Source organism: Camelina sativa, chromosome 20 (assembly GCF_030686135.1).
Source record: "Camelina sativa cultivar CO46 ecotype springtype chromosome 20, ASM3068613v1".
Taxonomy (NCBI): Eukaryota; Viridiplantae; Streptophyta; class Magnoliopsida; order Brassicales; family Brassicaceae; genus Camelina; species Camelina sativa.
Window position 1 is genome coordinate 25,636,698 of NC_141899.1, and position 14,282 is coordinate 25,650,979.

The 14,282-nt window shown below is 36.1% G+C and overlaps 2 protein-coding genes and 1 pseudogene across 3 annotated transcripts; 1 reads left to right on the top strand and 2 right to left on the bottom strand.

Moving 5' to 3' along the window:
- Positions 1-244: 244 nt before the first annotated feature.
- On the bottom strand, positions 245-4,407 carry LOC104772688 (uncharacterized; annotated as a pseudogene).
- A 2,558-nt stretch (positions 4,408-6,965) lies between these two features.
- LOC104771300 (receptor-like protein kinase ANXUR2) lies at positions 6,966-10,370 on the bottom strand. Its single transcript, XM_010495803.2, has 2 exons — positions 9,886-10,370; positions 6,966-9,777 (listed from the first exon to the last, which is right to left on the bottom strand). Exon 2 carries the CDS (start codon positions 9,773-9,775, stop codon positions 7,196-7,198), a length of 2,580 nt encoding a protein of 859 aa, XP_010494105.2. The 5' UTR covers positions 9,776-9,777; positions 9,886-10,370; the 3' UTR covers positions 6,966-7,195.
- Positions 10,371-10,510: 140 nt separating this feature from the next.
- Positions 10,511-11,848, top strand: LOC104771301 (uncharacterized). 2 transcript variants are annotated; one of them, XM_010495807.2, is made up of 2 exons: positions 10,511-11,390; positions 11,497-11,848. In XM_010495807.2, the coding sequence occupies exons 1-2, from the start codon at positions 10,895-10,897 to the stop codon at positions 11,574-11,576; spliced, it is 576 nt and encodes a 191-aa protein (XP_010494109.1). In that variant the 5' UTR covers positions 10,511-10,894; the 3' UTR covers positions 11,577-11,848. The 2 variants fall into 2 exon arrangements, with proteins under 2 accessions (XP_010494109.1, XP_010494108.1); XM_010495806.2 differs by having other exon boundaries at positions 10,551-11,408.
- The last annotated feature ends 2,434 nt before the right edge of the window (positions 11,849-14,282 follow it).

The following is a 14,282-nucleotide window of genomic DNA, read 5'->3' on the forward strand; positions in this document are numbered from 1 at the left end:
AAGAATATATCATTAAGTTGTGCAAAATTTTTATGTATTTTAATTAATGTTCATAAGAAAGACATATTTTTGACAGAAATTAGATAATCCAAGCTGAAGTTCATACCATATGAAACAAATCCACACTAGATATGCATTTGATAATAATAGTTTGAAAACTAAAACACATGAAATTACAACAACAAAAGAGACGGAAATAAACAACTTACAATTATCTGGATCGAAGAAATAGGAGAGGTGTTTTTTAAATCAACTCAGTAAGATTGGTGGGTGGTATGTTCTTCTCCAGCCTTTCTATCTCCTCTTTATCCACGTTAGTAATACCTATTAATTATTGTTATATCAATTGTAATTGTCATAATAATATATTTGTAAATGTTATCAAAAAAAAAAATATATTTGTAAATAATTATCACGTATATAATTAATTTACCGTCCTTGTCGATACAATCTTGAAGTCGAGCAGAGATATTTTCATTTAGCTTCTTTTGCTCATTTTCTAGATATCGCTTCTCTTCAATCGATATCTCTATCTGGAAATTAACGCAACTCATTCCCTTGTCTCTGCATAATAAAATAATTATAGGAATTTTTGCCATTTATGCCATATTTTTTTAAATTCTTTTCAAATCTACCATATTGGTAAAACCTTTTCAAATCTGTCATATTCCTTAAACATGGCAGTTTCAATTTTACTAGATTACCCTTGCAATTAAGATTTGTGTTGAGGGTGGAAAGACGGCACGTGATAAAAAGCATTTTACGGAGTGGTGGACAACATATTCATATTGAAACTTGTCCACCAAAACAAGGTGGACAACATATTCATATTGGAACTTGTCCATCAAAACAAAGTGGACAGCAAATTAATACTTGTTGTCCATCATTTAAGTAAATTTATAAAACAATTAAGTAATAGACAACATACTAAAGGTGATTTGAACTAGTCTACCAAAACAAATGTATAGATCAAATAACAAGACCTTCGGATAGAAAATAATACGTATATATTATACACAAGCAAACATAATGATAGACAATTTTCATACTCATGATAGACAATACTAAAAACACACCGATTTTGTCTACTGAGGTTTTTGTCCACCACCCAATTATATTTTGTCCACAATAAACGATTTTACATTTTGTCCATAACAATCGATTTTCCTAGATCTAGCCATAACAAACGATTGCAGACGATAATTGAGTTTTCGGGAATGGAGAAGACGATATACGCGTGAGAGAGCACCGGAGAAGAAGAAAAAGACACCAATGGCGGCCAACAGTGTTGAGAATTTTGCCCACTACAATTTCTATAATTTCATATGCTGACCTTGAGGTGGGGACAGTCGGATAATCTGTTTGAATTTTCTCGTTGATGGAAGAAGATGGATTTGTTGATTTTTTTAAAAAAAGCAAGAGAACAAAACATAGAGAGCCGCATGAGAGAGGGTAGGGAAGAAGACGAAGGGGAGAACAAAATGATTTTAGTGGTTAGGGTATTTTTTTTTTTTAGTTATTGTGGAATTAACCAGGGCTAGTTTCGACTTTTCTATTTCTGCTCATGCCATGGGTATGGCACATTTGGAAAGAACCAAACGATTATGGCACATTTGGAAAGAAAAAAAACTGTTTATGGCACATTAGTTAGTTTTCTCATAATTATATGTACTGCAAAAGTATTATGAAACTAGATTTTAACCCGTGGTACACCGCGTACATATAATTTTATTATTATTTATATTTTATATTTTATTTGTTTGTTAAATATTGGATGTTTTATAAATAGAGAAATAACCTAATTTTTCGGCCGCATGTGCGACTAAATGTTTATATTAATTTTTTAACTTGTAATATACTATATGACCATTTGTTTATTATATTTAGTTTGTTTTTTTAGTGTTTGAGATTCTATTTCGATTTTTAATTATTATAACAAAAAAAAAAGGAATCTAAATATATAATAAGTCATTTATATCATGTGATTAAGTCACATTTTTCCTAATGAATTCATTATTTTACATAATCTTAGGTAAAACAAATTGATTTTATATGTCAGATATTATAATATTTATAGTGTTGACAAATAATAAAATAAGGATTTAAACCGTGTTAGCACATATTTAATAATATTTTATTAATTCCAACATGTCCTTTTTATAATCACATTATATAGTATTTTAATTTTTTTTAATTTTACATATTCATAATATTTTAATTTTTATTAAATTTATATATATATTAATTATAATATTTAAATAATTAGGAATCAAAGTTCTTCTTATGTTAAGAATCAAAACTCACAGGTTTGAAAAATAAAATGGAAAATATATTATAGTTTGGAAAGTTTTTAGGGATTAAATTTGTAAATAAGTTTTTAAATACATATAACTTCAAGGGTAAAACACCAAATATACTTCAAAAATGTTAATATAGATTTAGGAAATAAAATCTGTGTGATATTATTTTTGGAAATTTTTGAGGGGTTAATATTGTAAATAAAAATTTAAATAAGTAAAACTAAAAAGACATAACATAAAATGTACTTGAGAAATGTTAATATAGAAATAATAACTGAAGTAAATACATCGAATTAATTAAGAGGGGTATATATACTTCGAGCTCCATGGATCGCTTCACTAAAGAATCTAGATATATGGAACCTTTTCAACCTTGAATTTTGAGCCGAAACACGGTTTGCAATTATCCTACATATATAATTGTATATGAGACATTTTTGAATCAAATTACAACTTGATTTATATGATATGTATCGATAGGAAGATAAAGAAAAATGAAAAATTGTGTAACCGTTTGAGCTTCTTAGGATCCATGTCAGGATCAATATTTTGACGCCTACGAATGGTGAACCCTGGCTTAACTTCATATTGGAGGTAAACACCTTTCTTCTCTCCTGCTTCGCAATCACAGGGAAGCTCATTGAGTTACTTTTGTAATTCAATTTGAGTAAATTTTTAAGCAATGTTCTAAAATTTTCTCTATTTATGAGAATACTACTATCGAGCGTTATTTTTATAGTGACGAAAACGCCAGTTAAATATCATATTTGTCCTTCATTTGGTTGTTTTTTAAATTTTTTACTATTTGAATTATATATTAGACCAATGCATTTTCGCCAAATATTAAGCCTTATCTTTAGCAAAAATTTCCTTTTATTATATTTTAATATTTCAGTTTAAAGTAAATGTTAATATCTTTATCTAAAACTTGATCTAGACGGTCATATTAATGGTGCAAGTCACACCATAGTGGTCGCTGAGGTAGAACCCCTGTTTTAGAAATCGCTAGGTGTTAGTCGGGCGGTGAGGGAGGGCCTAGCGATTAATCGGAAAATCGGATTTAAATCGGGGATTAATCGGGGACTAGTTTTAGGGGTTTTATCTATATATATCTATAATATATTAAAATTGTAACATAATGCTAGGACTCGTTGGTGGTGCAGTGGTTTGCAGTTGAACCTAAAATCCAGGGTTCACGGGTTCGAGCCGCACGAACCTCTTTTTGGGTTTTTTTTATTTTTCTTTAATGAATACAAATTTACGAAAATATCCTCATCTTTTTCCTCGTCGATATCAATCTGAAAACCTCTGAAAACCCTAATTTAAGTTGGATTTTCATTTTCTTTCCAATTATTCGTCATTCAACTTTGTTATTCGTGTAGTTTTAGCCCTTATATGATAGATCTACAACAAAAATCATAGTTAGAACATCATAATCCTTTTATAAAAAAAAGAAATTTCTGATTCCCGATTTTTTGGCCGATTGGGTTGAAATTGCGGCGGCAGAAAGGTGGCTAGCGTGTAACCGGCGATTCCTCGGCCGCCTAGCCCAATTTTTAAAACAGGGGGTAGAACTATGCATCTATTAAATCAGTGAAACCATCAAACTCCTTAGTGTTTTTGGACTAGGTAGATTATCTCTTCAATATAAAACCATAAAACAATGTAAAATATGATTTGAAATTTTAAAATATTTAGGGAGGGCTGCAATTAGGGTTTTCATTTTGAATAATGTGAAGAAAAAGAGTCACTAAGGTGAAATTACATGCTTTCCTCTATTTAGATGAAAAATTAGCAAAGATCATGTTTGTAAATTTGAACTTTTCTGGTCTATAGTGTCGACCATCACATCTTCATGGTGTTGATCATCACCGATCATGACCTATCTCTTCCAACACCCCTAGTGTCGACCGACACCACCACCACAAAGAACACAGAAAACAGAGATCTCCCATACCACCGTCAGGGTACAAGCGTCACTAAGACCACTACCACTAGCAAGCCTCACTAAGACCAACGTCAGGGTACAATTATCAGTAAGACCACTACCACTGGCATACGTCACCAAGACCACCACCATGGTACCAAACGTCACTAAGACAACCATCTAGGCAAATATCTCGAAGGATCACCACAAAGGTCACAACACTTTCCAAAAATAGAAAAGTTCTAACTCCCATAGAATTTTTGAGGATCACCACAAAGGTCAAAACATTTTCTATTTCCTTTTCCAAGACATCGCAAGTCCAATAAGGAAATACTCATCTTATTAATCATAAAATGTCATAATCGTTACAACCTCAACGAAAATACATAATAAAAAATAAGATACAACGGCACAAAACCAACAAAACGAAACTAGAAAGGAAAATAAGAAGTGATTGATGGATATTATCGGAAAGAAGGTGGTTGTTGCTGAAGGTTGATGAACAACAAACGATCCTGTCCAAAAGGTTCACTTTGTTTGTTTGAGTTCTAATGCAGTTAAAGTGTGTGTAGATATTGTCAAGGTAAGCGATGCCCTTGACAAGCAGCAGTTTGGAGGCCACCAGAAGAAATCAAGATTATGGAAGATGCCCTTGGCAGTCATTGCATGGCCAGAGGACAAAGTGATCATGGCTTAAATTGACCATGAGGTTTACTATCTCCTACTTCAGACTTATATTCTTTCTTATGGATTTGCTTTTTGTCTTCAGACTGTCTTCTTTCTTATGGAATTAAAAAACTTATCTTCAAACTTATTTATTATGTTGGATTGTGAATTATCAAATGGTGAATTAGAGGATTTAATAATACAGGTTTCGGGTCAATTTCAAGATAACAAGAAACCAGTGTCCTGAAAACACTAATAATCGCATCTAAAATCCTGCTATATTAGAATCATTCATCTACCAGTAGCAGTCATAATGAGTGATCACATAATTCAAAAAAAAAAAAAAATAGCCGATATAACATAATATATCATAGCATAAACAAATTGCTAACGAAAACTAAATTAAACCGATTTACTAATGCTATGGTAGAATCACCTAACATAGCGTGTATAATGACTTATAAAATTATTTTAAAAAATTAGAAAAGCGGGATAACAAAGAATTTCTCTACTGCTATGGTAGAAGACTATACCATATCATATGAATTTTGCGCTATCGTATGTGTGGTACCTACAATAACATTGGCCTAACATAGCGTTTGTGAAAAAACTATGAATTACGTATTATAGCATTTCTCTAATGCTGTCAATGTACATATTTGTTGCAGTGTACACGAGGCATGTGACGGTTGACACGAGGCATGTGTCGGTCGATGCAGTTCCCAACTGACAACTATTATGTGTGCTTAGTGGTTTGGATGATTATGATCTATTTGTGATTATTTTTTGTGCTTGGAGTTCTTATTGCTTGTGTGTATAGCCCAGTAGATGGGAGGATTGCCTCACTAAGTATCTCTGGTAATACTTGCGCCTCTCTTTTGTGTTGTGGCGTAGGTAAAAGCAAAGTATGATCATGGAATCAGGACAGTGAAGATGATGATGTTCTAGAGGCTTCATTGATTGCGGTCTATCTGTTGTTAGGTTGCTAGAGTTGAGTCGTTAGAACATTGTAGGATACTGGTGATTGCTCTTGACTTTGTTGGTTTTGAATTATTTACCATTGCAATTCTTTATTAGATTATTGGTATTGTTTATGTTATTCGTTGTTGTTGATTGTTGTTAGGTTGTTAGTGGGTATGAGACCACTAGAGATTTATAATAAAAAAAAAATAGGATGGGTTGTTTCAAAAACCCACCAACAAAAACAAAGAACCTCCATAAACCTCAAAAACACTCACTCGGACTTTTCTATCTGGAACGTGACAAGGGCAGTTAAAGACTGAGGAAAATCGAGTTTTCCTAATAAACTCGAGTCTTATGACTTTTCTAAACCAACCACGCAAACCAGAAAATTAAATCGAACCGGTTAACCCGACCTCATAAGGTGGTCAATCAACACCACCACCAGTGTCGATTGACACCCTTATCGAAATTCCCAAAAATCAGTTCACGGGTGTTACAGTTTTTTGCGTTTGAATTTGATGCTTTCTTTAAGCTGAGATTTGATATAATCATATAATCTATGTAAGCTTTGTGCCATTCCGATCTGGTACCATTTGAGAGGAGAAGAGATGTTTCCCGATCGATGAACTTCACGTTTTGTCCGATTTCGAGTAAACTTTGTTTAAAATTTTATCTAGTTAAGTTACTGTTTTTTTCTTCAATATTTGCATGTGTGTGCGTGCGTTTGAAGAAGAAGAGTGTATGGGTATAAAAACGAAAAGTGAAGATGATAAGTTGCGAAGAAGTCGCAATTTTGAGACTACCTTGCAACTCCACTTTATGAAAAAAAAAAAAAAAAAGAGTTTTTTTACTCGTCTTTGCTTATATGAGACTATTTGCCGACTGTGTATATGTCCGTCGTAAATGTGTGACGATTTTTGCATTTGTAAGGACTGTAATCGTTAATAAGTCACAAAGTAGTAACAAAAGTGTCGCAAATATTTATGACAAAAAAAGAGTCACACAAGGTAAAACTCTGAAAAATATAATTAATTGTTTTTATGTATTCAATGCATTTGGTTTTAGTCTCTCGTATAAGCCTAAAATTTTCCCTAAATTCTAAACATCACTAAAAACAATATTGTTCTTCATAACATATAACACCATATAGGGACATAATTTTACAAGTGATTTTTTTTTTTAATTAATGAATAACATCAAGATAATTGGAAAACAAAACGATTCCATATTCCTTTTTTTTCCCTACATTACATAACAATACACCAAATCATCATATTTTTTTTCTTTACTTCATTTACTTCACATACAAGAAAAAGAACTGATCGGTTGCGAAATCACCTTATCGTCCTTTGGGATTTACAATCTGAGAGAATATTCCACTGTTTTCTTCGGACGACAAGTCATCAGCGACGTCATTTTCTTCGATGTCAATGTTCACCGCCACACCTCCTCCTCCTCGACCTAAATCCTCGGAACCACCGCCATGGCTCGGCGTTCGGTGACGTGGTCCATCAGCAGTTTCTTGTAATTGAAGCGCGAATTCAAGATTCCATAAAACATCTCCCATCGTTGGCCGATCTAATCCACTATCAGATAAACACTTCTCAGCCGTATCTGCAAATTTCTTCAAACATTCTGGATTAATCTTTCCTTTAAGATTAGGATCAATGATGTCTTCTAAAGTCCCTTTACGTTTACAATTCATCGCCCAATCTCCAAGACTAACTTGTTCCTTAGGTAAACTAGGGTTTAACGCTGGCCTTGCGCATAATACCTCAAATAGAACAACTCCAAATGAGTAAACATCTGATTTCTCAGTTAGCTGTTGTCTTCTAAAATACTCTGGATCTAGATACCCGAAACTTCCTTTGACGACGGTTGTTACATGACCACCGTTCATGTTTGGTCCGGTTTTGGACAATCCAAAGTCTGAAACTTTAGCAACCCAATTCTCATCTACCAAGATGTTAGTTGTTTTCACATCACGGTGTATGATAGTGTACTTTGCTCCTGTGTGTAGGTAATGTAATCCTCTTGCAGCTCCAATGGCGATTTCGAGTCTTCGTTTCCAAGTCAACTGAGGTCTCTTTGTATTGTAAAGATGTTCTCTAAGTGTTCCAAGAGACATGTAATCGTATATTAGACACATTTCTCCACCGTCATCACAATATCCAATTAAAGAGACCAAGTGTTTGTGTCTCAGTCTTGAGAGAAGTTCAATTTCCGTCTCGAATTCGTTAAGCCCTTGTTCTGAATTCGGGTTTGATTTCTTGATTGCTACTTTTGTCCCTCCATCTATAACTCCTTTATAAACTTTACCAAACCCTCCTACTCCAATCACGTTTGACTCATCGAAGTTTTGAGTTCCATGTTTGATTTCAGACAATGAGAACCTTCGGCATAAACCGGCTGCGAGATTCGATAGATGGCTTCCGTTGTTGCTCTTACCAGATATAGTAGATTTTGTTCCCGATGTGTGGGAGTTTCCATATATAGGAAGCCAGCTCGATGTGTGAGATTCGCTTCCCGGGAATTTTCGTTTCCTTTGGTACATTGTGAAACATAATGCGCAAAGTAAAACCGCTGCTACTCCTCCAGCAGAACCAACGACAAAAGCTTTGATTCTTTTGTCGCCTTGAAATTCTTTTTTAACATCTTCGTTAGCTTGCATAGGTGATGGCTTCGGGTTTGGCCCGGCAAGATTCTTCATTGTGTCCATCTTGAAAATCTCGAGGCCGTTAAGCTGTGAATCGTAATATTCCGGTTTACCAAATGTCGATGGTGTCATTTGAAGCGAAATCTCTTCCCCTCCTCCTCCTCCATTATTGGCATCAACATAGATCGCATAATCTTTGTAAGTCGGGATACCTTTCCCTCCTGACCATGCGATTATATCTGCAGCGTTTGTATCCGCCTGCGCGGTTTTGTTGTTGATGTAAATGTTGAAAACTTTCTGGTTGATTTTAGAAAGCTGGAACTCGCAGAAATGGAGCCTCATGATATATGTGAAGTTAGTGTCGATTTGAAACATCCACGTGAGATTCGATTTCATGTTTATATCTCCATTTGGTCCTTGTGATCGAGCTGTTTTGTAGACATCAGCTGGCGCGGTAGAAACCGGCATTTTCTGATAGTCGATCCTGAAATTGTTGCTTGCTTGACTGGTAACACCGAGACCTGCGCTGAATATGTAAGGCGCGTCGTTGTACCAAGTTCTGGTTAACCCGCCAGAGTCTTGGCTTCCGGGAATATCCTGACCACCGACATTGAGCCTAAACATTGTTTGAAGATTTGCGCTCTTAGTATCTGATGTCTGGTCTGAGAACCCAACAAGAGCAGCTGAATCAAACAGTTCTGGCATCTGAACAACCTCGATACCGTTTATGAACGCAAACGCTTTTGGGTGTTTATCCGAGGGAGTAAATGTGATGCTCAAAACATCTTTTTGGGATGGTGCAAGAGAATATTCTCTCACAAGGTAAGCTTGTGTTAAGGCTTGACATGTGATAGCTGCACTAAAGTTGCTGAGAAGGCTAACATCGTTAGCTACCACGGAGAAATAAGAGTCGGCAATGTTGAGTCCTGTGTATGTCGATGGGTAGAAATGTAAGCGGAGCAAATGTCTTTTGTCTCCTTTAACAGGGATCTCATAAGTTGCGGGAGCTGTGAAGATTCTTGCTGTCATGTATGGAACCGTCGAGAGAAGTGAAGGATCTTGATACGTAGCTTGTGCATGGACTGTGTTTGGCGTTTTCAAGAATTTCGTGTCGGGTTCCCATTTTTTCTTGTCTTGATCATCAGCTGGTTGTGAAGCTCCGCAGCTCAACGAGAAATCTTGACCATTAGATTGTGATGGAGAAACTAGAAGAACATAGAAGAAACAGAGGAAAGAACATAGAATCCGGGTTTTCTCGTTCATGGCTGAAACACATAAAAAGCGTTTTTTTTTTTTTTAGAATTCTATGTCTTACGTACGTACATGAAACGATTGATAAAAAAACAAAGTTTACTTTTCTATGTATGCATTACCTCAAGCACCAGCAGAGAAAACTGGAGGCTTGTTTTTTCTCCTATCTTCAACCTAACGATGTTTGATCGAAGCCATGGAAACAGAAGCAGAAGCCCCCAGCAAAACAAAAACTGCTCATTTTTCGGGTTGGGTCGGAAAGAGAAACATAAAGTAGTTGGAGAATCTATGGAGGAGAGGATTAACCGAACAAAGCTATGTTTAGTAATTGGTTACAAGAGATTCGTATATACTCTTGAGGTTTTTAACTCGTAATTAATATGCATGATTTTAATTATTTTTCTGGTCATAAGCTTTTCTGAAAAAACTTTATGTTTACTTCAAATATAGAAACTTATAAATTATGTTGTTTCAAACATCTTAGTAGAATCCTGTAATTTTGATATGATCCTTAAAATAGGAAAATCAACAAGATTTTGATATAGTAGACTTCCGAAATTTGACTTGATCATCTTTAAAAATAGGAAAATTAACAAAATTGGTCGTCAATGTATATTCTTCCACAGTAGGATAATTACGAAACTCGATTTGTTTTAGAGGGTGAAGAATCTAAACAAAGAAAGGTCGCTAATTATATCAGATGAGTCTTTGTATCAAATTTAAACAATGGAGGAAAATAGCTAGACCATCCATTGGATAAATCAATGGTGAGAACTAATTTTACCAAATCTCCATTAAAAGCTTCTTTGAGTCTCTTTTGTAAGAGTTTATGTGGTCGGGTAGTCAAAAAGTTTTAGGTAAAAAGGGTATACATAAGATTTTCTGATCAACCCGACCCGTCGTAGAAGCTTCTTCGTTGGCCGCGTAAATTGGTGTTGCGCGCGGCCATCAGATGAAGAACATACATTTAGACCCAGAAGCAAAGCCAAAGCTTTGATATCCTCAGAAAGAAAAGAGGTCAAGAAAATCATCAACGAAAAGCCCTTATTTGCCCAGTATATCTCCCAATTATAGGCTTTAAATCTCTGCCTTGCATTACAAGCCACCTTTTCAAAGTGATTAATTAAAAAAATGGTGAGGAGAAGAGAAGGCCTTACCTTACCAATCTCGTCTTCAACGCCATCGCTTCCTGAACCTGATATTAGAACAGTGGCGCCACATAAACCGAAACAACGGTTATCTAAGCAACTATCAATGCGTGAGACACCACGAGATGTTGCTTGGGAAAAAAGGCGTCGTCAAATGTTAAAGATTCAGGAGAAAAAGCAAAAAGGCGTCTCTGAAAACGATAACGATCCATCGGATCTAACTGATGAAGATTTAAGGGAGCTCAAAGGGTCGATCGAGTTAGGATTCGGTTTCAATGAAGAAGCCGGACAGAAGCTGTGCAACACATTACCAGCATTAGATCTATACTTTGCTGTGAATAGGCAACTTTCACCTCTCCCTTCACCTAGTAGCAGTCGCAGCAGCAATGGAGGAGATGGCTCGTTGTCTTCTGCTTCCTCAAGCAGCATACCTTGTAGCCCAAAAACCGACTCGGATTCATTAAAGATCCTATGCCCGGGTAAACAAAAGTTCCAAGGTTTCTTCTTATAAATGCTGGTTTGAATTTGTATGGTCCATATATATAAATACGCAGTGACTAACCATTGTGAATGTGAGTTGTGCAGGGGACAACCCTCAACAGGTGAAGCAAAGATTACGACATTGGGCACAAGCTGTTGCATGTTCTTTGATGCAATCTCACTGATGAGTGTAGATGTTGCGACTTTACGTTTCAACGTAAACCACTTATTTTTTGTTTACTTTTGTGGGTGAAATAGGACAGAGAAAGAATCCTACTACGAGGATCTATCTGAACAAAAAATGATAGCAAAGTTTTGGGAGAAAAAAATAGAGAGAGTAAGAGATTATGGTTCTCTCTACATACTTGTGCAAAGCGAACAAGATGAAAAGATGATGTAGCCCTTTCTTATTCCTTTACTGGATTATTAACTTATAATATAGAGTGAATTACTCAAATGTTACTCATTTTAGGTAATATTACCAGAATCTACAAAAAACTTTTTTATTACTAGAATGTTTCGGGTATTTTCAAAATACCCAGCGTGCCCCTGTTTTATGTTACCGGAAAAAATGTTATTACAAAAATGTCATTGCCACGTCAGACGTCACGTCAGAAATCGCTGACGTGTAACCATAACTCAGCCGTAACGCGATACAGAGTATGTTGCGGCTGAGTTATAGGTATGTTGCGGCTGAGTTATCGGAAAAACATTTGAGTAAGAGCGCACGGCTGACTTATGAAAATCTGGCTGAGTTATGCTCATAAGTCAGCCAAGCATTATGGCTGACTTATTAAATTTGGCTGAGTTATGCGCATAACTCAGCTGTAGTAATGGCTGAGTTTTCACCTGATGGTTGAGTTGTCAAGATTTTGGCTGAGTTATCGCTACGACACGGTTGAGTTGTCAAAATTTTGACTGAGTTATCACAACGACACGGCTGAGTTGCCATTTTCGGACTGGCTGAGTTATGAAAAATGGCTGACTTATGAGATGTAGTTACGGCTGAGGTATGGTAAAAAAACTATAACTCAGCCGTCATAGGCTGACTTATCGACAAGTCAGCCGTTTGACGGCTGACTTATTGGCAAAAGATTAATTACTAGAATGTTTTTCAGTTACGGCTGACTTATCAAACGATACGGCTGAGTTACATATTTTCAGTTCATGAAGCGGCTGAGTTTGGCAGCAATTTTTTTTGCTTTTTAATTACTGTAATGTTTTTCGTGTTGTGGCTGAGTTTTAGTTAGGCTGAGTTATTGTATTGTTTCATGGCTGATTTGCCACGTCGGATGCAGCATCCATGTCAGCATTCCATGTCATCATCTTTTTTCTCCAGAAATACGAATCGTCGTTCGACTCTGGTTCTTCAACTGGTTAATAAGTGAACTATTTACCTTCTTATTCACCTTGTTCTTCTACTTCTTCTTCACTTTCTTCTTCACACCTTGTTCTTCTACTTTTGTTCTTCTCCACCTTGTTCTTCATTATATTTCATGGATCCAGTGCCGGTACTAGTTGTGTCCGGTAATTGGATAAAGACACAGAGATATGTATTTAACTCCGACGAGAGAGGGTGTATAGTTGTGCAGATAGATGAAGGCACAACATACGACAAGCTTGTTAAGCTTGTTTTTGAAGACTACGGATTGGACTCGTTTAGACATGAGCTAAAGCTGAGCTACATGTTCTCGAACAGGGCAATGAAACATATGGCGCATGATACTCCACCAGTTTTTGTCTCCAATGATCGACAGTTGCAATGTTTTTTGGGGCTATGGAAAACCGATCAGCTACGTCTCTGTGTAGAGTTTTCGGCGAAAGAGTCTACAGAAACTAGTGGAGCTAGAGGAAATATGATTCGGCGAAGCAGAGACTCGAAAGCAGAATCTACATACGAAGTGTGCGGTGGGGGATTTGAAGGCACTTGTTTTGATTATGGTAAGATTGTTGACAAAGAAAACGAAGAAGAAGCTGTCGAAGTAGCATCTGACGGAGAAGAAGACGATGAATTTTCAACCCGATTTGATGATTTCGACGACTCCGATGTTGAGTCATCTGATGACGAGAAGTTTTCTGTATTGGGCGAGCCTCAGAGTACAGTGGAAGACCCACCTACTCCGCCTCCTCAGAAGAAAGCTCATAGAGATGATAACTTTGCCGGATCGAAGATGAATCCGGAGGCTATTAGGTTGGAGGTGTCAACGCTAAAAATTGTTGTAGGACAACGATACAGTAGCAAAAAGCAGTTCAGGAATCACGTGAAACTTATTTCGGTTAGGGATGGATTTGATTTTAATGTACCAGTCTCAAATCCGAGACAAGTGGTTTTTAGGTGTTGGGTTAAAGGATGTCTTTGGAGAGTTCGTGCATCTGTACAAGGGGATGACCCGGATTTTCATGTTCGTGTATACGATTCGGAACACACATGTTCTGTGACGGAACGTTCTACTAGATGCCGTCAATCAACAGCTGATGTACTGGTAGGTCTTTACAGGGACTATCTTGGTGATCTTGGTCCGGATGTTAAACCTAAAAGTGTCAGAGTCATTTTCAATAAGCAATTTAGTCTAAAGGTAATTACTATGTTTCGACTGACTTATTGATAATAATGGTTGAGTTATAGGTATGAATAGGCTGAGTTACTTATTGATAACAATGGCTGAGTTATAGGTATGTATAGGCTGAGTTATTTACATTTTACGGCTCATTTATTGATTATTTAAGGCTGACTTATTCGAATGTATCGGCTGAGTTATTTATATATTATGGCTGATTTATTAATTTGTTGGTGTCGACAGATGGGTTATTGGAAGGCCTATCGAACGCTGCTGAATGCAAGGCAGATCCATCAGGGAACTCCTGAGGAAAGTTTTAGCGAGTTGCCTTCT